This window comes from Helianthus annuus, chromosome 1 (assembly GCF_002127325.2).
Source record: "Helianthus annuus cultivar XRQ/B chromosome 1, HanXRQr2.0-SUNRISE, whole genome shotgun sequence".
NCBI classification, from domain to species: Eukaryota; Viridiplantae; Streptophyta; class Magnoliopsida; order Asterales; family Asteraceae; genus Helianthus; species Helianthus annuus.
The window spans coordinates 95,778,274-95,806,106 of record NC_035433.2 but is presented as its reverse complement, the minus strand read 5'-3'; the positions used below and the strand labels follow the sequence as shown (position 1 = coordinate 95,806,106).

Genomic DNA, 27,833 nt, shown 5'->3' with positions numbered 1-27,833 from the left:
AGCAAGAACATCCGAGTCTCCGGCCGCGATCACTCCTTGCGATTGTTGGTGACCTCGATCTTGACCACCACGTCGTCATCGCTTGATTCGTCGAGCCAACCGCAATTGTTACTTGAATTTCTAGCTATGCCATCTTCCTTTCTTTCATGCTCCTTCTTCATTTAGTCGAAATACCACTCGACTAATTCGAAGTAATAGATGTAGGCGACTTTTACCTCGTAAGCATCATCCGGTTCGTAACCGTACTTGGCCGCAATCACGTCCCACATATTTTTCTCCATCACTTCTTTGAACCCACCGTTGTGCTTCACGATGCGGTGCAACAATATGAGACTAAGGTCTCGGCCATCGATTAATTCTGGCGGCATTGCTTTCTCACATACAATCCCGAGAAAATCCGTAATGAACCAAACCAAGACTTCTTCGAACGGTGCATCGAAGAATTTTTGGTGTTTCTTTATTTCCTCCTGCAATGTAATAAGATCTCCCGGTTCCACACAACTTTCCATAATCATGTTTCTTTCAATGACGTCCTCCTCGAGTTGAGAGAGAATTAACGCCCGTTCCCGAAGCGTTTCTCTTGATTGACGCGGGTTATCTTTCTCGCCTTCAATGTAAATCAATAGTGCCTTTTTCGCTTTCTTGGAATACACAACTTCTTTCTTTCTAGCCTTTGAGTGTTCACCGTACACTTTCTTCTTGTTTTTCGCTTTCTCGAATTCCCTTTCATAATAATCACCCAAACACTCTTGGAATTCTTTCTTTTCCTTCTTGTAGCCATTATCAACGCCAAGATTATCGTAGAACGCATTTAGATAATCTTGTTCCAAGTCGACTTCCGACTTGTCTTCGTAGATGTCGAACCCTTTCGACCGACAACCAAACATTTTCTTTAAAACACACGTTTCTCCCATGGTGACCGTTTCTATCCCTTGAAACAAGAGTTGTTCTAGACTTAGAACATTCTTGTCTAGACTTGGTGCATAACTTACGCACGAGATCGTCTTGTCTTTGCCGTCCACCGGCACTCTCACTTCTCCTATTCCATGCACAAACGAAAAGTCTTTCCTACTTTCGTTTGTCACAACCCCGAAGTGTCTCTTGAAACATTTAAACATATTCCGGTTTCCCGTCATATGTGTTTTGAACGTGGGATCAACAATCCATATTGAATCCCATTTGCCCCCGCAAGTATCTTTTACAATATAATCACTTTCAATTGGTAACGATATGGCCAAATTCCTTGATGTACTTACTTGGGCAAATTGATGCGATATGGCCAAATTCCTTGCATTTGAAACACCGAACCCCCGGTTTCCTCGGCCTACCCACTGGTGCATTTGATTTTTTACCGGACTTCTTCACGAAACCCTTTTGAAACACTTTCTATGGAAACTTCTTCGTTGGTGATTTCCCGGTTCGCATGGTTGGCTTCCCCTGCGCGTACTCATCCTCTTCCGCCACCCGGCCGCACTTTCCACTACGAACAATATCATCCTCACCATAATCGGTTTCCACCGATTTTCCTTTGTTTCCACAAACCCGGTTCCCATCTTGATCACAACTCCTTCCGCTTCCTGTTAAACCTTTGGCTCTGATACCAATGTTGGTATCATCGTCATCGGAAACCCAGGACCATTCGGAACGGACGGTGTTGTGACCGCACACACAATCGTTTTCAAACAACCCACAATAATCACAGTGCATCATCATGAATCGAACAAAACTAACTTGTGAATGATAATGAAAACTAACCGAATACAAACTTGTAACGAACTTGAACTTGAATAACAATAACTTGTAATTACACAAACTTGAATAACTAATTGAACCATTGAACAATGGGGATTTGCAGCCGGTTTTTATATGTGTGAACAGGCACGTCTTCCACAGTCGCGACGTTTCAAACTAAGGGATATGTCGATCCCTTGATAACCGCTTCGGCAGTTAGTGAATGTGGACGTGCCGGTTCAAAAACATCGGCCCATACCCGCATGTTCTAATCGATACATAACCTACTGGACTTAATGTTTTGTTCGACCCATTACACTTGGCCTACGGCCCAAACACATAAAAACATAAACACTATTGTTTTGACCCATAATAAACTAAAACAATAAATAAACGTTACCGGCCCGAAAGCCGTTTCTTGTACTCGGATGGACTTGATTAACATCGTTCTTCAGTAATTACTTCCGGTCTTGAACAATCATTTGGGTTGTCTAGAAAACAGTCCTTATTATAAAAGCAACGTTCAATAACAAATTCTCAAAAACTTTGATGGCATTATTGAAATATTTCAAACGAGGCGTATCCACTTGTGATCATGTAAGTGATTGAAATTTTGTTGCAGCCACTTTTATTCAAACCTCTTTTGGGAGAAAGCTTTAAACCAGACTCTGTCTTCTGTGAAAACAAAAAAGAAAAAAAAAAGAGTTGTATATATTAAGTTACTATGTTATTACAAAATCTCACAATTGTGTCTCTCTTAGCTATGTTATTACAAAATGTAACACTTCACTATATTTTATTAATAAAAACATGTACCTTTGTAACTGGGATCATCATTTGTAAAAGGAGGATAGCACGAATATGATTTATTGGTATCCTGCATGTATTGCAAGTTATCTAGGATGTATTCTCCTGTGGTTAATTGAAAACTAGAGAGATCTCCACCAATGATGTGATTCCATGACTTGTAATAACCCAAGACATCTTCTTCCTCAATGGTTTCATCATCATACACAAGCCTCACCCCACAACTCTTTATAAGTTGATAATCAGATTGACTTATTACAGTAATAGCAATCTGGTCACCACCTTTCATCTCATCCGGCCCAAACATCCAATGGCTTAACAAAGTTAAACACTTTCCATCTAACTTGACTCTTTCAATATAATGATCATAAATCCAGGTGCGGTTTTTTGTAATATTACTGATTTTGATCTTTGGCAACACAAAAAACCGAGTTCTATACAAAGATAGAAGCGTCAGCACAGAACAAAAATTCAAACCATGGACCTTCTTAGGAGACGATGGGATGGTAAAGGATATTGATGGGCCCTTGCTTCTACGCCTAATCCAATTCGGCATTTCTTTCCCCTCAAAAAATGTGCTGAATATTCCAAATTCATAATACATCTGCGAAATATAAGATTAATCAGAATAAATAACACATTTACTCGAGAAAATAAATTAAAAGAAACCTGGGTTTGAGATCCTTCTGATCCTCTAGTGGTGTATGTCCCCAAACGCCTTTCTCTAGTGAACTCTAAATTTTTCCAGCCCAATCTATGTAATAGATTTTTCTCAACACCTGCCATAGGTTGGATTTTGATCATGCCATCAATTTCAAATGACGTCGGTGATAATAATTTTGAAGCTCCTAATAAGTTGAGTGGGGACATTTCTGGGTCAAATATAATTTTCCTTAATGAATTCTTATAATCTGTTAAGGAACTGCTATATGATTTGATTGATAATACTTTTAGTGTACATGGAGGATGCGCAATTGATATCAGCCGTTCACAGTTTTCCATACTAAGTTTCTCGAGCCTAGGAAGGCTTCTCACAATATGGAGCATTGAAACAATTGGATTATTATCTAGACGTAATTCCTTTAGCATGGATAGGCAACTGAAGTCCATGGGAAAGGATTCGTCAGACAGATTAGTACCGGCAAGTGACAAGATTATTAAGGAACTCGGCAAAGAAGTTGCAAAGAACTTCAAATCACTTGGTATGGACTCCATAACTGACAAAGGGGTTTCTGAGATTATGCTAATATCTGATGATTTCATATCCCACATCTTGATTCGAGATTCGTTGGAATTACAACCATCTAACAATAGTGTTTTAACCTTCTTTAACTTGCCTAGGGATATGGGAAGCTTTTTAAGATTGTAGCAGTAACTAAGATCAATGTAGACAAGTTCAATACATTCCTCAACTGATTCACACACCTCAATCAAACTGGTACAGTTTCTAACTATTAACTTCTCAAGTGCAGGGAGATCGAAAAAACCACCCAAACCAAGAAGTTGTTTACAGAAACTTAGGTCAAGAATCTTCAACGATCCAAGCAATGGTGTGTCGTTTGAGCATGATTCCACCAAATCCTGAAATGGAGATAAATTAAAAAGGTAAGAAATTGCATTTACTAATGTGAAAGAATAATAAAAGTATCCGTATGTTGATGATTTAACTAGTGTTACAATCATCTTATGTGATTGAGATCTACACAAGACTAAAATTTCAACCTAATATTTAATACGACTTAGGAGATAGCTAATTTGATATGGACATGAAAAATGCCGAGGGCCAAGGAGGCCGCAGCCCCCTTGTGGAGTCCGAGTCGACACTTTGAAACCTAAAGAATATGCATTGTAGTCAGTTGCCAACAGTGTTCCCACCACCAACCAAATTAACCACCAAAATCAATGGTTTATTCCCTCTAATCAACTTTGTTTGCACTTTATACAATGGACTTTTAGGTTTTAAAGGTCTAAAAGAATACTAAACAATTGTGTGTGTTTGGTCGTATGCCTAAACCTGAGTGTGACTTTGAATTATCCAATTTTTGTAAACCTTCAAAAGTACACTCAACACAATATAAATTTATTTAAGTTGATTATTGACCATACACAAATATCTAGTGTGTTACCTTTTTGTTACTTTCAAGTTGTTGTGGGTTACTCTGATGCATGCCAAATGATTCAATATTGCTATATGACAAGTTGAGAACAACCAGATTCTCCATCGGCAAGTTTGAAGGTATAAACTTTAAAGGGAACCCATGCATACAAAGCCATCTTAAATCTTCTGGAAATTTTTGGAAGCTCCCATTTAATTTCACATAATTGAGTTGTAGTAGCATTAGATTATCCATCTTTCTCAATGAGTCTGTTTTCAGCTCATGTAACTTCTTTTTGTTAAGCCTTCTCATGTCAAGGCTCAGACCTAAAATATTTCCCTTACCCTAAGATGAAAGATAACACAAACAAAAATAGAAAGGTTGCATACATGTGTGTAGAAAAAAATATATTAGAACCTGCATAACTACTAAAACGGCATGGTCTCTTACCTTTTTTTTGTTTCAACACTTTATATGACTCCTCATCACGCCATAATCGACTTCGCTTCCATGGCTTGTGAGGTGATTCTTCACGTACTAAATCTCTTCCCATCTCTTGAACTAATTGATGCATCATCAACATATTATTTGGTTTGATACTAAGAAGGCATTTGTCAATGAGGTTTGTAATCCCGGATCTTGCGTTCATATCACATGCATTTAATATGGTTTCAGCCAAATCTCTATCTGCTCCCACAAAAAAACAAGCAATATGCTTAAGCAGCTCCTTATCATTTTCAAATGGCAAAGAGTCAATGCTCATCTGCAATGCCTTTTTTATACGGGAATGAGGTTCTTTTTTAAGCCCTTCTATGTAATACTGCCATTCATCTACATTGTCACGTTTACGAAGAGACTTGCCCAAAACTTCAAGAGCCAATGGATGTCCTTCACAATACTTCACTAGCTTTTCTGAAACCTCTTTGTAGCCTTCTTTGGGCTTTTGGCTTTTGAATGCATGAATGCATAAAAGCTCTAGTGATTCAGACTCACGTAGGCCATTAAGTATGACCTTGGTATGTTTCGGTTGAACTCGTAAGTCAAATAATGCACACCTTTCTGTTAAAGATGCATCCTTGGTTGTAATTAGGACTTTGCTTTCTGGATGTAAACCTTTGTTTCCAAGTAAAGCATCCAACTGCTCGAGACTATCTATATCATCAAGCACTATGAACACCATTTTACGGGCTAGCACATCCTTAATCTTAAAGGTGTACATAGAGACATCATTAACTTGTAACAAATTTTTTTTTGAAATGTCTCTATATAGTTGCCTTTGTAAATCAGGTAATCCATTAAACTGTTCATTACATCTTATGTTGATACCTTCAATAAAGCTGCTTGTTTGGAAATGCATAGAGTGTAAATGGAAAACATATTTGGCCAAAGATGTCTTACCAATCCCTCCCATGCCTACAATTGTGAGAATGTTGGTAGTATGAGAAGTTCCATCGGTCAACCATGAACTAATGAACTTAATGTAATGGTCCATCCCAATTAGGTGTGGCAGGGTGTTACTTAACGGTACACCTAATCTACGGTGGATGTCGGTTACGATTTCTTCAATCAACTCGGACTCTTTCCTGATAATTGATTACATGAACAGATATGAAATATACTAAACAACCTAATCTAAATATGTGAAAAGTCATAGATCCAAACCATATACATAACTATGCTAGTTTTTGTAATATTTAATATATGGAACAGCGGCATTCTTCATCCCTAGCCAAAAAGATATGTGGATTGGAAAGGCCAAGGAAGATTGGAACACCAACAGGCGTCAATTTCTGAACTCTCCCAACCCACAGTACCAAGAGATCTCAATTCATGAGGTTCTAAAAAAATTAGAGGACTGTTTTGACTCTTTTCAAATTCCATAAATGTTAGTTGATTGTATAGTTCATTAGGCTTATGTCTATTTGATGTATAAATTCTAATTGATGCTTCATTTGCAAAATATGACTAGCTCCGTAATGAATTTTTAAAAGATTATAAAAATAACATATTATGCTACATAAGCCTTGTTATACCACTGGAAATGCAGATAAGTGATTACCTGTCCTTTGCATCTTTCCCTTTTAGATCAGCAACTTGTGTGAGTGCTCTTTTCCATAACTCCATCTTTTGACCCCATTGACATCTTTTCTCAGCATTTGTTTCAGCCTCCATCCTTTGTCTATGCTTCGCCATTGCTTCCCCGAAGCTGCTTTGTTGCTTCCTGACATTGGTTGGTTCGACATCATAGAAAACAGGGATAACAACTTGGTTAAAGTTCCGCTTTTGCTCAAGGATTGATACCAGTTCATCAAGGCACCAAGTGGAAAAAGCATAATTCTTGGACAACACGATTATAGAAGCCCTAGATGATTTAATCGCACTCTCCAATTCCCGTTTCAGTGGTTCTCCAGTTTCGATCTCTTCATCATCCAGAAACGTGTTGATATCAGCATCCACAAGGGCATTGTAGAGGTGATCAGTGAACCTATTACGCGTGTCAGCACCTCTAAAACTTAAAAATACATCATATCTATAATCCTGATTATGATTATGATTATGATCATGAGTTGATGAAGAAGATGGGGATCCTGAAAAAAGTTCAGTAAGCACAACCATTTTGAATTATTGGAAGCTACTATTGAATGAGCAGGGATTTGCATTTAGTAATGGTTTTTAAGGAACAGGCCTAAGTCTTTTGATATGGGGCCTACTGGTTATATTAAATATCCTCATTCCACACATCAATAAGGAACAGGTCTAAGTCTTTTGATATGGGGCCTACTGGTTATATTAAATATCCTCATTCCACACATCAAATTTAGTGTTAAATAATATATCATTTTCTCATTTCCATAACCAGTCATTAAAATCAAGTAAAATAATATCTGGACAGTCCCAAACTTTCCAATTTGCCATCAAAAACTTTCTAGTTTAATCCAATCTTATGATTTACAGTATGTACAAACTATACATTAAACATGAACAATTGGTTACCAGTTGCACGAAATTGTTGGATTCAGAAAATAGAGCAGAAATTCGAAAATCCCAAATTCATCATGTGCATATTAAACATCACTAGTGCTCTAGTGATGGCCACAGGTATTTAGTTTTGTAGGTCCCTTTTCTCGGAGGATCGAGAACAAACCTAAACCTTGTTATACTAACCCACTAGCGAGTGCGGAATCCAAGCTAGCGGGCAAACCGGGATGATGCAAGAACAAACACAAGAACACACAAAATTCACCGATTAACACCACTGTATTAATACGTATGAAGGTTTACGGTTACAAGCACAATGTTTACAATCTTGTTTGCAAACTCTCTAAAGTGTGTGTGTGTGTGTTTTCCAGCAGAGTTTCACTAACTCTCCAAATGTGCATCTATCTAACACTAACACACTGCATGGGTATTTATACCCATACATAACAGGTCTGTCCGAAGGATTCGATAGATGGTCCGAAGGATCATCTTTCGATGACAACAAGCTCGAATGATCAGCATGGTCCTCGAAGGATCATCCTTCGAGGTCTAATGGTCGAACCATGGTCGAACCATATCTTTCGAGCACCTCGAAGGATCAGTTGTATCCTTCGAGGCTATCCTTCGATTCAGACACATATATCAAATATATGTTAACTGTTGGCCAAGTCAATCCGGAGGATGGTTGACTTGGTCAACTTACAACACAAATCAGGACATTGTTTATATCAGACCGAATACAGACAAAGTACAGACACAAGTGCACCAACAAACTCCCCCTTGGCTGTAGCTTTGTCTTTATCTTCTATGGTTGTAGACACGTCTTGAACTTCGACGGTCTTTGGTCTTCGAGTTACCAAAACTCTGATGTCCTTTCAAGTCTTCAATGTCGGAGGATCTTCAAAGTCTTCACGTCTTGAAAGCAGAGAGTGTATCAACAAACTACCCGTATCATGTAGGAAGTGTGTTGACAAACTCCCCCTTAACATAAGCTCCCCCTTGAGTTATGCTCGTGAAATACTTTAACTTTATGAAGTGAGATCCTTGTGGTGTTGATGGTGGCCAGCGGCAACTCGATCATCTTCATCTTTTGAGTGCCTTCTCGTCGTGTCTTCATTCCAAGGCTTGTCATCGACCATGTTCTCCTAGCCTTTAGAATCTGCACATGCAAGAAATCTAAACGCGTAATGAGAACAACTGCTTGGAACATAGTATAAACAAATGACACACGAATGACCATGTCACAATCAAACACCGTCCGACAGTTTGAAAGTTTAATAAATTTTTCAAGTTTCAGGTAACTTTCAAAACATGCAAATTTCGACCGTTTATGAAGATTTAGTCAATTCGGTTTTCGTTCAGGTTTCAGGTAACGAAGACTCGAGCTCCAACATCGTACGATCGAAAATAAAGCAGAAATAAAATCTTTTTGGCTTTTATAAAGTTTATATTAAAACACGCCTAAAATCTTTTTGTTATTTTTGAACGTAAAAGACAACAATTTAAAATCCTTTGAGTGTTATCAAACGACATCACCGCTAATGTCGTGCTGATATGCACCAAACGACGAAACTGTTTAAAAAGAAAACAATAAAAGTTAAGCAGTAAATAAATATATACAAACATTCTTTTTGCGAGTTTCGAGGGTAAGAGAATCATATCAGTGTACGGTCATGCCAAAACACTCTTGTTGTTCAGTTAGTTAACATTAAGATAAGCATCCTATAACAATTATCGGTATTGCTGTCCACTTAAGCTCAACTTATCAGATGTAATCATGTTTAGAGGATACGTTAAGGTATGATTTATACTTACCGACCGGTGTTCATCCACATCACGACACATTCCCGTATCAAGGTATGCACGAGAGTTCATCTTACCGGTGAGTATGCCGATTATCATCTGTTTGACCGTATAAATTGTGAGATACTCACTTATTTTGAATTGAAAACAAGCCCTTTGTGATATAATCACTTATTGATGAGGAACTTGATTTTCGTATGCATGAGGGCACAGGTGCAAGTCCGTGAACAGGTCAGTACTTCCGTACAGCAGAGAGACGAACTTGACACCCGGATAAATGTGATATTTTATCACTTATTTGATTTGGACATGTGATTGTTTATCACTTATTGAGGTCGAATGCAGTATGCAATATGTACACGTATGCATAGTATCATGGAAGATCTAGACTTGCGTCCCCGTTATTTTTCGGTAAAAGATACAACCATGATACCCAGATGATAAGCAGCATAAAGACCGAATATCTCAGAACCTCGGCAATCTATCAAACGAAATTTCGGTACTAAGACCATATGCCAATGAATGGTTCCCACCTGGTCTTCAGTCGATTAAGATTTATATCACCCTGCACACTTTAAAATGATTGTGAGCCTACCGATACATCTTATATAGAGCTGCTTATCGTTTTTCATTTAAGGTTTAAAGATGTTTGGATAGACCACTGATGTACTATCATTTTCTCTTTTGCTCTCAAGGAAACTCATTTTTGATTTTCTATTGTTTTTGTGTTTTTGAAATTTTTCGATGTTTTTGTATTTTCCGATTTTTGGATTTACTCCCCCTAAAATCAACAAACTAAGATAAATTTAAAAACACACAACGATATTTACAAAAATGATTTTCCGATGTTGGTTTACTCTTGCTTGACCTTAATGCCATTTACCAATAATAAGAAGTCAAATCTAGATTTGTCAAAAGCTTTGGTAAATAAGTCGGCACGTTGGTCATCGGTGTGGACCTTAACAACATCGATTAGCCTTTTCTCAAAGCAATCACGTATGAAGTGATATTTGATTTCGATGTGTTTGGTCTTTGAATGCTGCACAGGATTTTTAGTGATATCTAAAGCAGCAGAACTATCAACGTATATAGGAGTAGTTAGGAATTCAAAACCGTAGTCCCGCAATTGTTGTTGGATCCAAAGAACTTGTGAACAACAACTTGAGGCAGCAATGTATTCAGCTTCGCATGTTGATGTAGCGACACACGTCTGCTTCTTGCACTGCCAGGTGACTAGGCGATTTCCTAAAAACTGACATCCAGCCGTTGTGGATTTGCCGTCGATTTTACACCCGCCAAAATCAGAATCACTGAATGCGACCAAGTCAAAGTTATTATCCCTAGGATACCACAGACCGGTGTCTGGATAAGCCTTCAAATAACGAAAAATCCTTTTGACAGCTGCAAGATGTGAGGCCTTCGGGTTGACTTGATATCTGGCAAGCAGGCATGTTGGGTACATTATATCTGGCCTTGATGCTGTGAGGTACATAAGGGATCCGATCATCGCGCGATAGTATGAAGGGCTAACAGGTTCACCCTTCAAGTCAGGAGTAATTCCATGATTAGTTGGCAATGGGGTACCAATGGGCGTTGCATCGGACATCTGGAACCGGCTCAGGATGTCTCCAACATATTTAGTCTGATGGATGAATATCCCAGACTCCGTTTGTTGCACTTGTAGGCCCAAAAAGAAATTCATTTCCCCCATAGCACTCATCTCGAACTTATCCTGCATGATGCGCTCGAAATTCCTGCACAAAACATCATTAGTAGAACCAAAAATAATATCATCAACATATACCTGTACCAGAAGAAGATCTCCATCTTGTTCTTTGATGAAGAGAGTACAATCGATAAGACCTCTTCGAAAACCGTTCTCCAACAGATATGTAGATAAGGTTGCATACCAAGCTCGTGGCGCTTGATGAAGACCATAGAGAGCTTTGTTGAGCAACCAAACCCGATCGGGATGGACAGGATCTTCAAAACCAGGAGGCTGTTCGACATATACCTCTTCTTCAACCACACCATGTAGAAATGCACTTTTGACGTCCATCTGGTAAACCTTGAATCCTTTGAATGAGGCATAAGCCAGAAAGATCCGAATAGCTTCCAGACGTGCAACTGGTGCATAGACTTCGTTGTAGTCGATACCCTCTATCTGACGAAAACCTTGAACGACTAAACGAGCTTTGTTTCGAATTACCACTCCACGGTCGTCTTTCTTGCATTTGAATACCCATCGAGTGCCAATCTTCTTGTAATTCTCAGGCTTTTCAACCAGCTTCCAAACACCCAGCTTGTGAAATTGCTGTAATTCTTCCTGCATGGCTTCAACCCAAGCACTGTCTTTCAATGCTTCTTTCCACGACTTTGGTTCTTCTTGTGACACGTAACACGCGAAGGACCAGTCATTCTGTTGGCCAGATTCTTGTGGAATTTTGAAACCAGGCTTCAGCACATAACAACCAGCGTCATCAAAAATCACTGAGAACTTTTTATCGCAGATTTGCGACACACTGAGAAGATTGTGATCAATTTGCTTCACATAATTGATCTTATCAAAGCACACGATGCCATTGGAGATACTTCCTTCTCCAGTGATGTACCCTCCTTTATCACCCGCAAAGGCAACATACCCTCCTCTGATATTTCTCACGTCATACAGGAGCCGTAAGTCGCCAGTCATGTGCCTGGATGCTCCACTATCAACAATCCAATGACTATTAATAGTTCCTCCTAGAACATCCTGCACATGTCAAATAAACACATCAGTTGAGAATGGGGACCCAAGCCTTAGTGGTCTTGGGTCGTCCCTTGGCATCACGATACGTAAGCTCTATCTCTTGATGGTTTTCAAGAACAACTGCTCCCCCTGAATTGTCACCCGACTTAGGTAACCAAGTTTGTCTGTGCCCACCAGTTTTTGAAGATTCTGGTTTTACAGGTTGTGACACTCTTGGTTCCTTCTGAACTGTTTTAACTTCAGATTTTAAAGCTTTTTCAACAGTTTTTATGTTCTTACGTCGTTGTTTAGTTTCTTGTTCTTTTACAGTTCGTTTATCTTGTTTAGGTGAAACTGACCGACGTTGAGGGTGAACTGTTTCAGGTGGAGTTTTCTCAACAAGTTTCTTCTTTGGAGCATTTGGGCAATTTCTGATAATGTGCCCAATTTCTCCACATTTGAAACAAGTTCTCCTTTCAATAGACTTAGGAGAACTTGATCGACTACCAGATGTTGAGCTTGTAGAACCTGAGGTACTTGCTCTTTCATCACACCCGTTTGTATGTTGGGTGTAATTGTTATCACTGTTTCGTTTCAAAATCTTGACTTGTTGTACAAAATCAGTGTTTGATTTGTTTTCAAAAGTCTCAATTTTATCTGTACCTTTTGATGCTACAAACTTAACATCTTTTCCTTTCTTCATGTAACGAGCTCCTTTTGATTCAACTTTATCCTTTGGCTTTGGAGCTCGTTGTGGTTGTTTACCCTTAGAAGCAGTCGGTTGTTGAGTGGTTGGAGATTTTTGATTGCCAAACTGTTTCCTAATCTCAGCCTTAGGAATTGGATCACATTGTGTTACCACAATTCCTGGTAGAGTTTTTCCCAAAAATTTGTTTGTATTGTCTTCAAAGACTTTATCAATCAAAGATTTATTTACATTCTTAATTGGAAAAACGTGATCTGAATAGATTTTACTATCTCCAACCAAGGTATACAACACATTACTGCTTTTAACAGTAGACACCTCCTTCTTTTCAACCTTGACAGGATCTATCACTTGTTTCTCGACTGATGAAACGGCATGAGTGTCAGGATCACACAGGATGTGATTCTCAATGGGAATGACAACTCCTTTCATCTTGTTAAGTGAGTTATCCTGTTCACTCACATCCACTTCTGGTTCATCATCCGATGTATCACAGTCCTCAATGATTGGAGGACTTTGTTTCATGGATGTTGAAGCTTCCTGTTGCTTTGTGGATGTATTTTCAGAATTCTCCGGTTTGAACCCTAGGCCAGTAGAAAATTCCTCAAAGTTCAAAGGCACACTGGGTTCATACCGAGGCATTTCTTCTTCATCAGGCATCTTGGTATAGTTGTCCATCAAAGGGGGTGGACACGCCTTATACCCTACACCTTTCACGTTACCTTTCAGTTGTTGAACGTCTATGATGTGATCAAGCACAAATCGGGAGTTAGAATAACTATCCAATTTCTGTTTGATCGCATCATGCTTGCATTGGGCAATGGCTAATTGCTTCTTAGTTTCTTCCACAAGGTTAATGTATTCATTTATACTAACTTGTTTGTGGTAAACTACTTTGTTAACCTCGGACACATTTTTCTTTAATGTTTCTATTACAGATTTAAATTCTTTTTCATTCCGGGTTAAAGCCATGTTTGCCTCTTGGCATTTTGACAGTTCAATAACCAAATTCTGATTATGACTATGAAGCTTTTCTGATTCAAGCTTCATCTCTGCACATGATTTACAAATACCAGGAGCAGGAGGTTCAGAAGTTACCTGACTAGTAGAGGCTGAACCATTTGCCATAAAGGCAGTTTGAAAAGAAAAAGCTCCATCTTCAGAGAATAGCTTTTCCATTTCCGTTGATGTAGCAGCAGCCTTCCTAATCAGAATTGATTTCTGACATTTAAGCTCATCAGCTTCATTCAATAGCTCCTGTATATCATCATCTCCTTCTTCATTCACATCAGGCTCTGAGTGATTATCCCCAGAAACAGAGCCTTCTTCATCCGAACTGCCCGAATAACCAGAACTGTCATCGCTCCCAGAAGATTCTTCTTTATGAACCTGCTCGATGACCTTAGCATACAATGCAGTTCCACTTCCCTGATCACCATCACCAAACTGCACTGACCAGTCACATCCTTCATCAGCTTGAACAGCTAAAGCCCGATTGTGATTGGTAGCTCCAGGCTGTCCCTGATTGTTGTTCACTGCCACCATCCTCCTTTCACGGTTTTCTTGTTGGGCATTCGCATTAGTCTGGTTTCTGAACGGGTTGTGATTGCCGTGTTTTGTTGGTCGAGTGCACTCACGTTTAAAGTGCCCTTTCTCGCCACAGTTAAAGCACGTGACGGCATTAATATCAAACCCATACTTCGTGTTTTTCTTTCCTTCCAACGAAGTTCTTCCAGTTCGCGCCATGAAATCTTTTGCCCTTCTAACCGCACTAGCAAAGGCCCATTTAATATCCATCAACTCCATTTCTTCCTTGTCGATCTGATCATAATCTTCATTGGTCATGTTGATGTTTCCAAGCTGACCAGCTACCAAACCACAGTAAGCACTGACCATGGTGTTGATAATTTCCATATGTTCCTTAGCAACTTCAATACTAAGGTGTGAAAGATTTGAGTTGTCGACTCGAATTGTGTGATGACTTTGAGGCTGAGGTTGAGGATTGCTTGTATAGTGAGCTTGCTGTTGTTGTTGTTGAGGTTGTGGTTGTGGCTGTGTTGGAACAGGAATGTAAGACCTCGGATCGAATTGAGGTTGTGGTGGAGCAGCTGTCGATTGAGGAAATGGAAAGGAACTCGTATTGGACACAAAAGCAGTTTGAAGCTTCGGTTGCTGAACAGAACTAGAACTAGCTGAAGGACCAAAACCAGGCAAATACATTTCTGTATTCTGAGGAGCTGGAGCACGCCTTGCTTTCCTAATTTCTTCATCATTTTTATGTTCCAGCTTCTGAATGAACTCATAGATGTTAATCTCATCTAGAGCTTTAGTATGCTTCAACAACTCAATAAACGAACTCCATTTTGGGGGTAGGGCGTCAGCAAACCTATTCACCATGTCTTGTTGAGTAGCTGCCACCCCATAGGCACACATTTCACTAATCAAATGATAGAAACGTGTGGTCATATCATTCAGAGTCTCGTTTTCCAAAAACTGAAAAGATTCAAATTCTTTCTTCAACAAATCATGCCTAGACTTTCGAGCAGCTGCATTGCCTTCTCCTCTAGCAACTAAGGCATCCCACAATGCTTTCGTGGTCTTGCAATATGAAAACTGATGGTAGATGTCTTTGTTGAGTGCTTGAGTGAGTGTGGCATAGGCCTTTTTCTCCAATTCATAAGCCTTTTTGTCATTTTCAAGCATGTTGGCGTAACCTTCTGAAGTGGATGCTCTACTTTCAAGACTTTCATTGAATGCATTGACAAAACACATCCAAAGGTCGGTGCTTTGTCCTTGAACATATGTGTGAAAGCGGCCTTTCCATGACGGAAAATCGTTCATGTGGTTCAGCTTTGGTGGACGATTGTTACTGCCTGTTTCACTCTCACTAATCAGAAGATTTTGAAGACTTTGACTTTGATTGGATACCAAAGCCCATTGACAGGAACTTATTGATTGTTGTTGTTTTGGAATGGCACTCGTCATATATTCAGCCATAGACATCTGTTTCAGATCTGGTTGTGGATCCGTACTCCAATCCCAAGGGCTAGTACAACTCATTTTGATCAATAATATATATACCACACCTACACACCACAAACTGTTAAGTGTAAAAACAGATATGAATCGAAAGATGCAACCTGTTCGAAAGATCAATACTTGTTCGAATGATCAACAAGGTTCGAAAGATCCTTGTTGAGTTTCGAACAAAGACTTCAAAGGATTGACTTCGAAGGATTGACTATACGAAGGGTCCTTATCTTTCGAAGGATGATTTCGAAAGATTCTCCTTATGTTTCGAACACAGGCCTCGAAGGATGACAACTGTTCGAAGAATCAACAGTGTTCGAAGGATCACTGTTGATGGCTCGAACAATAATCTCGAGAGATAACCTTGAAAGATTCACCTAACATGAAGGATCCTTATCTTTCGTAATGAACAGTAGCTCGAAGGATGATCTTTCAAAAAGATTCCTTGACTCGAAGGATAACCTACAGACTTCGAAGGATGTTCGAAGGATGGCTATCTTTCGAATCTCCTTGATCGAAGGATGATCTTTCGAGTTCGAAAGCTATCTTTCGACGGTTCTGACACAAGTACAGAAGGTACAAAAGTTGGTGAAAAGTTGATGTGGTAGGTGACCAACTTTCGGCAAAGAGGTATGATCTGACAACCACTTTTGCCAACACAGATTTGACTTTCAAAAATAACACCCAAAATAGAAGTTTCTTATCCTCACCAAGGCAACCGGAATTTGACCGGAATTATGGCCGGAAAACAGAAAACCTCTCGGATATGATTTTTAAGTTACCCAAACCGACCCCGAACACTCCCGATAGGTTTAGTATCCGTTTTTCAGTTTAGAAAAGCAAGAAAAACCACCAAAACGGGTGCTAAACCTAGTGTCCAAACACACCAAAGAACTTGAACAAACCGGCTTTAAACAAGGTAAAGAGCGAGGCTCTGATACCACTTGTAGGTCCCTTTTCTCGGAGGATCGAGAACAAACCTAAACCTTGTTATACTAACCCACTAGCGAGTGCGGAATCCAAGCTAGCGGGCAAACCGGGATGATGCAAGAACAAACACAAGAACACACAAAATTCACCGATTAACACCACTGTATTAATACGTATGAAGGTTTACGGTTACAAGCACAATGTTTACAATCTTGTTTGCAAACTCTCTAAAGTGTGTGTGTGTGTGTTTTCCAGCAGAGTTTCACTAACTCTCCAAATGTGCATCTATCTAACACTAACACACTGCATGGGTATTTATACCCATACATAACAGGTCTGTCCGAAGGATTCGATAGATGGTCCGAAGGATCATCTTTCGATGACAACAAGCTCGAATGATCAGCATGGTCCTCGAAGGATCATCCTTCGAGGTCTAATGGTCGAACCATGGTCGAACCATATCTTTCGAGCACCTCGAAGGATCAGTTGTATCCTTCGAGGCTATCCTTCGATTCAGACACATATATCAAATATATGTTAACTGTTGGCCAAGTCAATCCGGAGGATGGTTGACTTGGTCAACTTACAACACAAATCAGGACATTGTTTATATCAGACCGAATACAGACAAAGTACAGACACAAGTGCACCAACAAGTTTCCACCTATGGTGAGTCCATGTGAGTTTTCCTTTTTAGGTCTCAAGTTCTAGTTGGGTGATAGGGGTTTCTCATTGAGGGGTTTAAATTGGGGATCTATTGTGCGAGGGGGCTCTCTAGCGCGGACCCGGTTAAGACAACGTACGCTAGACCTCCCGACATTCACGAATAATTCACACCTTTCAAAAAAAAAAAAAACTGTATAAACTGGAGACAGTGATATAATTTGGTAACATATTACAGGTTAAGTACTTTATTTTCTTCAAAAAATCATGGTAACTTCAATAAAGATACTTTTATATTTGCATAATTAGAAAATGAAAGTTGCCTGTTGATGTCACGATCTTTGAATATCTGGAGTTGATTAAACCTTGAAGAAGGTTACTCAGAGAGATTTAGCAAGATAATCCATTGAGTAGATTACTGAAAGAGATTAGTAACTGTGAAAACGCCATATAATATGAATTGTATGTATTTTATAGTTTTGTTTACACTAAGTTTTCAGAATTTAACCAAGGTACCCTTATGTTAAAAAAGGTTTCAATCTCTTTAATCATCCAGAATTGTGTTGATGTCGGTATCTACAACCGCGTTGTAGAGATGATCAGTGAACCACCTGTCACAAGGTCGGCACCTGAAGGGGTATGGTCCCAGATCTCGCGTCAGCATCGACCGCGAGTGACCATTACCCTTATCAAAACCCCCACTAGCTAACAACCTACTTGTGCCCATGCGAGAACGCGTCGGCACAAGGGTTGAATCCAATCTATCTAGTAACAAAGGAGGACTTACATGGAACATGAGAACGGTAGAGTGATGCGACATAGCATCACATCTGGTGTATGAAAACGGAAGTATTCACAGCGATGCGGCATCGCACCGCATCCAGTGAACACTTCTATCAATACAAGAAAGCCTTACCTTAGGCATAGAAGAAGATGAACGTAACGGTGCGGCTGACACCGCACCATACGGGCATTTTCGTCACGACAAGGGATGCAGGCAAGATGACGATGCGGCTAGCACCACATCTCGCGTATTCCTTGATCACAAGTAGGAGACGCGGTAACTTCAGATGTTACCGCACGTAGCGATGCGGCTAGCACCGCATCCTACGTGTTCAACAAGTGGGACTGACACCACAGTGCAAGTGGCACCAATGGCAGTTACCTGTCAGAGCTACGTAAGCAATGGACTGACATGGCGTAACCTCCACAACCGACAAGCCTGACACACCTGCAAAGGTGCAGCACGTCGTCAGTCCATCCATCATCATCCTCCTTCACTCCTCGGCTATAAATACCAACCCCAAACCAGGTTTGAGGTATCTCTTCACAACTCTCTCACTACTACTACTATCTTACTTTGCTTCCCAAGCAAACTACTGATTCTCACGCCGGAGAGTGGTAACAAGGAGCACCCCCCACCCCATCCTCCTTGTTACGAGTCACGGCTTGTTTCCTTGTGCAGGAGATCAACCACCGGTGATCCAGCCAGCGATCCTCGAGAGGAAGGGATTAACCCTTCTTGACGAGGCCAGTGTGTTAACCCTGCCCGGTTAACCATTGTTTCATCATTGGCGCCCACCGCTACTCTTAGCATTTTCTAAACCATCCTTTTTCCTTTCTCACGATCATGACTGATCACCAAAACAACACTGCGGATAACCAAAATCCGCCAATCCCATCTCCGGTAGGGATCAATGCCTCGACCTCCCAACCCGGACACATCGGCACGTCCACACAAATGAGTCCCTCCTTTATGTTTGGACATGACTTATCACAGTTCCCATCTGTGATCCCACCAGGCATGACCGTTCATACCTGGTACGAACAGCAGGCAGCCATGCTGACCGCAGTATACAACCGCGCTTGTACCGAAGCGAATATACGAGCTGGGCTTCCCCCAGCACCACACACCCTTGTTGAGTGTATTTTACAATACGACGGCAGGATACATTCACGCCCGGCTTCAAGAAGCCGACGTGAAGAACGGGGATCGTCTTACTGTTCGGTCCACACCCTCAACGAGGACGATTCCTCATACGGATCCCACACCAGAGGACCGGTACATACCCGCCTTGGCCCCCATGGCGAGGACAGGAGGCGATCAACCTCCCGACGCGGCCCAGGCATTCAGAGCCGATTGGGCCCGCAGCCATACACCGAAGGGTACGGTCATACCGACCCTGACGACCATAGCTACCGCGGTGATTCGCATGACACCAGCAGCAGACCGGGAGGACGCAACTATGTTCCTCCCAGTCACCCCCGCAACACATACCTTAGGGCGGCAAAGCGCCCTGCGAACGAGCCATACAGGCCAAAAGCAGCGGCCGAAAATTCCAAGTTCGGCACGCGGATTGCCAACGCCCATGTCACCACGACAAAGTTCCCATTCAACGTTGGGAAATACAGTGGTTCGACCGACCCGGACGACCACATGAACATCTTCATGGGTGCGGGCATCAACGGCCAATGGGATGAACCCACCTGGTGTAATTTTTTCCCCCAGACCCTTACGGGCCTGGCCAGGGCATGGTTCGATTCTTTGCCAGTGGGATCACTGGATTCATTCGAGGACTTACGTACCAAGTTCCTCGCCCATTTTAGCCAGCAGCGACGCCACGAACGTGATTCGTTGGACGTCATGAACATCTGGCGAAGAGACGACGAATCGCTCGAAGCATTCGTCGTCCGATACAATAAAGAGTGCCTGGAGATCGGTGACGTGGCAGACCAGATGGCACGAAACCACTTCATCCGGGCCGTCAAAGACAGAGAGATGATCATGACCATCTCTGGCAAGGAGGGCTTGCCCAAAAAATGGGAAGATGTCATGACCGCGGTCAAGACATACGCCCAGACACAGCGGTCACTTGAACCGCATGTGACGAAGGCAAAGCCCCAAGCCGAAACATCCCACCAAGGGTCCAAGCGTAACAATAAACGCAACCGGGACGTTGGAAATCGCGATATTTCTAAACCGTATTTCCCGCGAACCAACACGTTCGACCCAAAAAACTACAACCCCGCCCGAGACAGTCGGGCGTCAAAAAAAGATTCTCGGGACCGCAACTGGACCGAAATCACCATGTCGCCATGTGAGGTCCTCCTTGCGGACCCACAGTTCTTGCGACCGGCCCAACCAATGAAGTCCAAGAAAAATCAGGACCTCACACTCTACTGTGAGTACCACAAGGACTCGGGCCACACCACCAACAACTGCATCAGTCTCCGACTGGAGATTGAGCGCGCCTTAAAGGAGGGGAAACTGCAACACCTTTTGCCAGGTGGGCAAAAACCCACCAAGCGCATTACCCCTCATGGCGAAGGTACCTCCTCCGGGAAGAGAACCATGCACGTGACTTCCACCCACATGATCCACGGAGGCAAGGGCAGACCGCGCAAAGCGGCGAGAAAGCCGGAATGTGACTGGAAAGACGAGCAAGTCGTCTTTCCAAAAGTCCGAGGCGGACCGCGCGATAGGCGCGCCGTCGTCATCTCAGGCCAACTGGCACACTACTGCACCGAGCGTCTATTCATCGACCCGGGCAGTACATCTGATATAATCTACGAACAATGCTTCAACCAGTTCGACCAGGAGGACAAAGATCGGTTGCAAGCAGTAGATTACCCGTTAACCGGGTTCGCAGGGGAAACTGTCTTTCCCCTAGGCCAGATTACTTTCCCTGTGCGTCTTTCCAGCGGAAACCGCACAAGGACAGAAGAGGTAAACTTCATGGTTTTACCTCACACCTCCAGATATGACGTACTCCTCGGGAGAGAATCCCAAGGAGATTTCAATATTATTACGTCCGTCCCCCACTCTGCGGTTGGTTTCCCAACCGAATCGGGGGTCGCGATAATCTATGCCCGCAGGGACGTCATGATGTCGGACGAAGTACGTCCGACCAAGGTCGCAAGGCCCACTCCCAACGACCAACCAGAAAAGTGGGTTCTCAACGCGAGATACCCAGAACAAAAGGTCACATTGGGTCACGCCTTATCCCCGACCACAAAAGCGCAACTGAAGCAGCTTCTCTTCAGGAACCAGGACATCTTCGCGTGGACACTCGCGGACATGACCGAGGTCCCACGTGATATTGCGCAACATCACTTGAATACCCTGCCAGGTATTAAGCCAGTGATCCAAGGCCAACGCCACCTTGGGTCAGCTAAAAATCAGGCGATGTAAGAGCAGATCGAAGAACTGCTCTCCGCAGGCATCCTGCGGGAAGTCAAATACCAGACGTGGTTATCCAACCCAGTCATGGTAGAAAAACCGTCCGGGGGCTGGCGCATGTGCGTCGATTACAAAGACCTTAACAAAGCCTGCCCCAAGGATTGTTACGCGCTTCCAGAAATCGACGAAAAAGTCGATAATCTCGCACCATTCAGGTGGAAGTGTTTCCTCGATTGCTACAAAGGGTACCATCAAGTACAAATGGCAATCGAGGATGAAGACAAAACGGCATTCCGGACTCCCACCGGAAATTACTGCTACACAAAAATGCCGTTTGGGTTGCGCAACGCGGGCTCAACCTACCAAAAGTTGATGAACGACACTTTCCGCGGCCAAATAAGCAAAAGTGTCGAAATCTACATGGACGACCTGGTCGTCATGAGCATGGAAGAGGATACCATGCTCACAGATATTGAAAGAACATTCCAAACTCTGCGCAGCGTTAACATAAAGCTCAATCCAGGAAAATGCTCGTTTGGAATGGAAGAAGGCAAATTCCTTGGGTTCATCGTCACTAAAGATGGATTCAAGGTAAACCCGAAGAAAGTCCAGGCGATCGAGCGCATGCCATCGCCTTCATCGATGAAGGATATGCAACGGCTAGCCGGCAGGCTAGCGGCACTTAACAGATTCTTAGCCAACCACGCAGCTAAGTCTTATCCGTTCATCAAGACCCTGTGGAGCTGTTCAAAGAAAGAACAATTCCAGTGGACCGCAGAGGCTAAACAGGCTTTTCGGGAAATGAAAGAGTGTTTGATACAACTCCCAACTCTAACCGCACCACGCAAAGATGAGCCACTCATATTATACCTATCCGCCGCGGATAACGCGGTGGGTGCGGTATTAATAGTGGAGCGAAAGGGGGTTCAAACACCCATCTATTACATCAGCAAGATGCTCAACGACCCAGAGACGAGATACTCAATAATGGAGAAATTGGTGCTAGCATTAGTGCACGCTTCAAGACGGTTGCGACGCTACTTCGTAAACCACGTCATCACAGTGCTAACCAATTACAGGATCGGCCCGATCCTATCCAAACCCGACATCTCTGGAAGATTAGCAAAATGGGCAATCGAGCTGGGCGCGCAAACGATACACTATAAACCGCGCCCCGCGATTAAAGGCCAGATCTTAGCTGATTTCGCCGCCGAAGTACCGGTGAATCGCATCCAAGAATGCGAAGAAGCACAAACTCCTGCACCAACGCCATCCTCCTCCGAGACATGGGCACTATTCACAGATGGTGCCTCCAACAACGAAGGTGCGGGTGCAGGTCTGCGACTCGTCAGCCCTGACGGCCAAGAGCTTACATATGCAATCCGCCTCGAATTCAAAAGCACAAACAACGAGGCAGAATATGAGGCCCTGTTAGCGGGGCTACGTTTAGCAGTCAAAATCGGCGTGCAACATCTGGAAGCAAACGTCGACTCTTTGTTAGTTGCAGGCCAAGTACGCGGCGACTATGCCGCAAAAGGGGATATCATGATCCTCTACCTCGAGCAAGCCCTGCAACTAAAATCCAAATTCGCTTCGTTCAATATTCGCCATATTAATCGAAGCGAAAACAAGTCCGCAGATGCACTATCAAAACTTGCATCTACTAGCTTCCAACACTTGGCAAAGGAGATACGCATCGAAATCCTGCAAAATCCTTCGGTACCCCTGCGCCAAGTCAATGTCATTCAATACGGTTCAACATCATGGATGACACCCATTATTGCATACCTACAATCCGGTGTGACTCCCGAAAGCAAATCAGAGGCACGCAAGCTCCAATACAAAGCGTGCCATTATCAAATGGGAGACGGTATCTTGTACCGCAAATCATACCTCGGACCACTACTACGATGCGTCAACCCCCAGGATGCCACATACCTCATCCGAGAGATACACGAGGGCATATGTGGCATACACGCTGGACCACGCATGGTAGTGGCCAAAATCATGAATGCCGGGTATTACTGGCCCGACATGCACCTGGACGCCGTCAAAGAGTTGCACAAGTGCATTGACTGTCAACGTCATGCTCCAAAAACCTTGCGGCCAAAGAACAACTTAGTCCCCGTCACAACTGCATGGCCCTTTCAGAAATGGGCAATTGACGTTGTGGGACCTTTCCCTGACGCTCCAGGTGCGGTTAAATTTATCATAGTAGCAGTTGATTACTTCACAAAATGGGTGGAAGCAAAACCGCTCGCCTCAACCACTGCTATGATAACAAGAAAGTTCATTTGGGAACACATCATCTGCCGTTTCGGATTACCAATGTGCATTGTCACCGATAACGGCACCAACTTCGCTGCCGACGAATTCCAAAAATGGCTAAAAGAACTACATATTGAGCACATATTCTCACCAGTCGCACACCCGCAAGGGAACGGCCAAGTTGAGAGTATCAATAAAAGCCTAGTCGAAGGGATCAAGGCGCGGTTGGGAACGGCCAGGCGTGGCTGGGTCGATGAACTCCCAAGTATCTTATGGGCTCACCGTACAAGCCCAAAAACAAGCAATGGGGAAACACCCTTCAGCCTAGTCTACGGTTCAGAAGCGGTGATCCCCGCAGAAGTAGGTCTCCCCTCTCCTAGAATGTTGGCTATTGAAAAACTAGACAACAACATGGAACGCAGGATCGATTTGGACCTCTTGGAAGAAAGGCGCGAAAACGCTGCCATCAACGAGGCCAAATACAAATCCAAACTTGAAAAGTACTACAACACGCGCGTCCGCGTTTGTACTTTCAACCCAGGAGACTACGTCCTACGCGACAATGAGGCATCTAATGCCGAGCGCCCAGGCAAACTCGCCCCCAAGTGGGAAGGACCCTACCTCATCAAAGAGGTCTTAGGGAAAGGCGCGTACAAATTACAAACGCTAGAAGGCGAACCTATCGCACGAACATGGAATGCTCAACAGCTTCGACGCTGTTATATGTAAGCCATGTTCTTACATTTCTTTATGTAACCTATCGGGCCGCAGGCCATTTGCAAATAAATAAATAAGCAATTTTATACATTATTGTTTGTTATTACTATTACAAATGCGTGTTCCACTTTGCGGTATCCCAAAAACAGATTGGCAAAATCTTCATTCGCGATACCCATACAAAGTGGTAACCACACACAAATATTGTAATAGGCCAGCAAAAGGCAGAAAGACTTGCATATTTATCCGGCAGGATAAACAAGTTTTTTAACACAATTCCTGAGCCCAAAAAGGCAAACAATGGAATTGACGCGGACTCATACGACAAGGTTATGGAGTACACTTGACCCCATTCACAAATGGGTAGAGTTCCGGATATATAAGCATTTACAAAGCTTAAGCAATTCTAAAACCCTCACACGGTAAATAACAGAATTGACGCGTCCCCATACGACAAAAAGTATGGAGTATACTTGACCCCGTTCATAAATGGGTAAAGTTACGCATACATACGTTCAGACATGCAAGAATTAAAAACACTTGTACAAACTGAACAAAGAAACTTTGTATTCAAAAAATTCAAGCACCCACATGATGCTTAATGAATTTACATAAAGTTCCTATACTATACAAGAGGAACACAAAAAGGAGGCACACTAGCCAACCTAAACCCTATTTTGTACCGCTGGTTCCCGCATCTCCTCCGGCACCACCTGCGGGTTCTTCCTCTTCCGCATCCGGATAAAGCATCCGCAAGCGGTCAACATAGTCCGCAGCATCCAAACAATCGTCCAGTTCCTCTACACAGGCAAGGGACGTATTATAAAAGGAGGCTTCGGCCGCCTTAAGAAGCGATTCGGTGTCCACACCTTGGAACCCGGATCGCTTATCAGTATAACCGCCTGCGGATAATACATTGATATGCCCAATGCAGCGGTTATAACCAGCTTTAAAGCCAGCATCACGCGCGCGATCCCTGACCAGATCCAAACCAGCCGCGGTCTTAGGGGCATTCATAATAGCCTCAACAATCTGCAACACAAGGATCATAAGTCTCGGATATTAGTCCAAGCAAATCTAAAGAAAAGGGATACTTACACGCGCGATACCGTGAGCCCGCAACCACTCACGGTCAGCCTCCAGCTGGTTAATAGAGGACACCAAGGCATCCTTGGCCTCAACAGCGGCATCAGCCCGCTCCTCCGCAACAGAGACGCGGGCAGTAAGGTCTGTAACCGCGACCTCCCGGGCCTGAACCTCAGCCTGTTACAAAAACAGCAAACAGTTCACTCGATAAATATTTTCAAAACAATAAAGGAAATATACAACAGAGGTAACGAAACATACCTGAAGGCTGGCAACAACCTTATCCAAACGAATGCGCTCCGCATGCGCCTCTTCAAGAGCCTTAGAAGAACGGCTCTCCTTCTCTGCGGCCTCTTCAAGGGCCTTTGCAGCACGCGCCCCGGCTTCCTTGGCCTCCTCAAGCGCCTTCAGGGCCTCGGCCTTCGCCTGCTGCGCTTTCACAGCAATGGCCTCCGCTGCAGCTTTCTCTTTACCCAAGGCAACGTTCGCTGCCTTGGCGTTCGTTAACTCCTGCCGAGCATGAAACAGAATGTCATTCTGCTTAGCCCAAGATTCATTCCACTTCTTGCGCTCACTTGACATTTTTTCATTCCAACTCTTGCGCTCATCAGCAAGAAGCTTAGCAAGGGTACGCACCTGTTTCAGCTGGGCAGTGGCAGCCCATTCAGAAGTCTGCTTCTGCTTCTCAAAAGTAGCTTTGTCCTTCTCAAGCTGCTCCGCACCCGCACGGGCAGCCTGGACCAACTTCTCCGCTTCAGCCCGCATGCGAGCAGCCTCTTCCTCGCGGCGGCCCAACACCTTATAATCTTCCAAAATGGCATTCGCCACAATGGAAGATCCTATCAACATTGTTGAAAGCTGGTTTATGCGCAGCTCCCGGGGTGCAGCACGGGCACGTTCCACTTCAAAAGGGGTGCCCAGACCACCCAAAATCTCTTTGCAGGCAGAAGGGTCATTAGAAATATCATCCCCCTGCATAACAGTCCAGGGGGGTCGGTGATACACAGTACTGCGACCCTGCGTATAAGTGCGGTAGTAATACTCCAATTCAGACTCCCCAGGCTGAATTGGAGGCCCATCATAACCCGCACCACCAACAGACGAGCCGCTACCCTTCTCACCAACAGGAGACTTCGGCGGCTCAGCATCCTGCTGCCGCACCTCAGCATCAGACTTCTGCTTACCAGTATCTGAAAACCTCAAGTCCAATCCATCACCCTCATTAGGAGAGATCAGATTGTCCGAGGAATCCACAGTGTCGAATATCCGGTCAGCAGTCGTTTCCACCGTTTTCTCCAAGAGGGGATCGCGAACCGGCCCAACATAAGGGGCCGTAGGCTCCTTGGGCACGACAGTCTCCTTCGATACCCCCGCACCCGCAGCAGCGGTATGCAGAGGAGACGAAGGGAAGTCAAAGAAAGAATACCCTGCATCTCTGGATTCTGCAACACAAAGAGCATCAATGATTATTCCCACCTATTGTACATACAAAACAAGGAAAAGGGATAAACTTACCAGCAGCAACTGCAGGTTTCTTTTGCGCCGGAGCAACTCTCTTGGTCTGCAGTCTCCGACGCTTCGGTTCACCACCACCAGCAGCCTTCTGCTCTGGTCCTCTTTTCTCACCAACAACGGGGGGAACCACAGCAGTCCCACCCGCAGCCGCACCACTACCTATAACACCCAAACCCTCAAGGGTGTCAGATACTACCACGTAATCGGTATATCCCCGATAACAAGATCGATAGGTACCTGCGGCTTCAGCAACTGAAGAAGGGGCAACTGAGCCTTCAGAACTCCCCTTGCCACGACCCCGCACGGTTTTCTTCACCGTTTTCTTCTCCACAGTCTTTTTTGGGATGCGTTTCTCAAACTTCCCCAAATCCGCAAGGATACCTGGATTGACACAATCAACAAAACCAGTCAAAAAGATAAACTGAAAAAAAAAACTAATGCCACGTACGACATACCTCTTGCGTCTCCCGGCACCGGGGCATCCAGCACCGCACGCGACGGTACGCGGAAGTTGCTAAGAATTTCAAGGTTGAAGCCCTTCTTCAGCTCAACCGCAATAAGTTCAACCCGGCCCTCGAAATCGGGCTCAAACAT

At 43.3% G+C, this 27,833-nt stretch overlaps 1 protein-coding gene across 1 annotated transcript; it reads right to left on the bottom strand.

The window, feature by feature from the left end:
• Positions 1 to 1,386: 1,386 nt before the first annotated feature.
• On the bottom strand, positions 1,387 to 27,833 carry LOC110898616 (disease resistance protein RUN1). The gene is made up of 12 exons (XM_035988501.1): positions 27,695 to 27,833; positions 27,556 to 27,620; positions 26,979 to 27,200; positions 25,583 to 25,670; positions 13,150 to 13,434; positions 6,694 to 7,222; positions 5,085 to 6,217; positions 4,665 to 4,960; positions 3,208 to 4,119; positions 2,548 to 3,142; positions 2,370 to 2,406; positions 1,387 to 1,594 (listed from the first exon to the last, which is right to left on the bottom strand). The coding sequence occupies exons 1-12, from the start codon at positions 27,831 to 27,833 to the stop codon at positions 1,387 to 1,389; spliced, it is 4,509 nt and encodes a 1,502-aa protein (XP_035844394.1).

Bases quoted from the DNA above. Each gene is read 5' to 3' on its own strand.
- LOC110898616 (XM_035988501.1), bottom strand. From the start codon at position 27,833: ATGTTTGAGCCCGATTTCGAGGGCCGGGTTGAACTTATTGCGGTTGAG. The intron at 27,201-27,555 runs GTGAAGAAAACC...TATGTACAATAG, and splicing joins AGACTGTGGAGAAGAAAACG to GTGGGAATAATCATTGATGC. The intron at 1,595-2,369 runs GTTTGAATAAAA...CATTGGTATCAG, and splicing joins AAAGCTTTCTCCCAAAAGAG to AGCCAAAGGTTTAACAGGAA.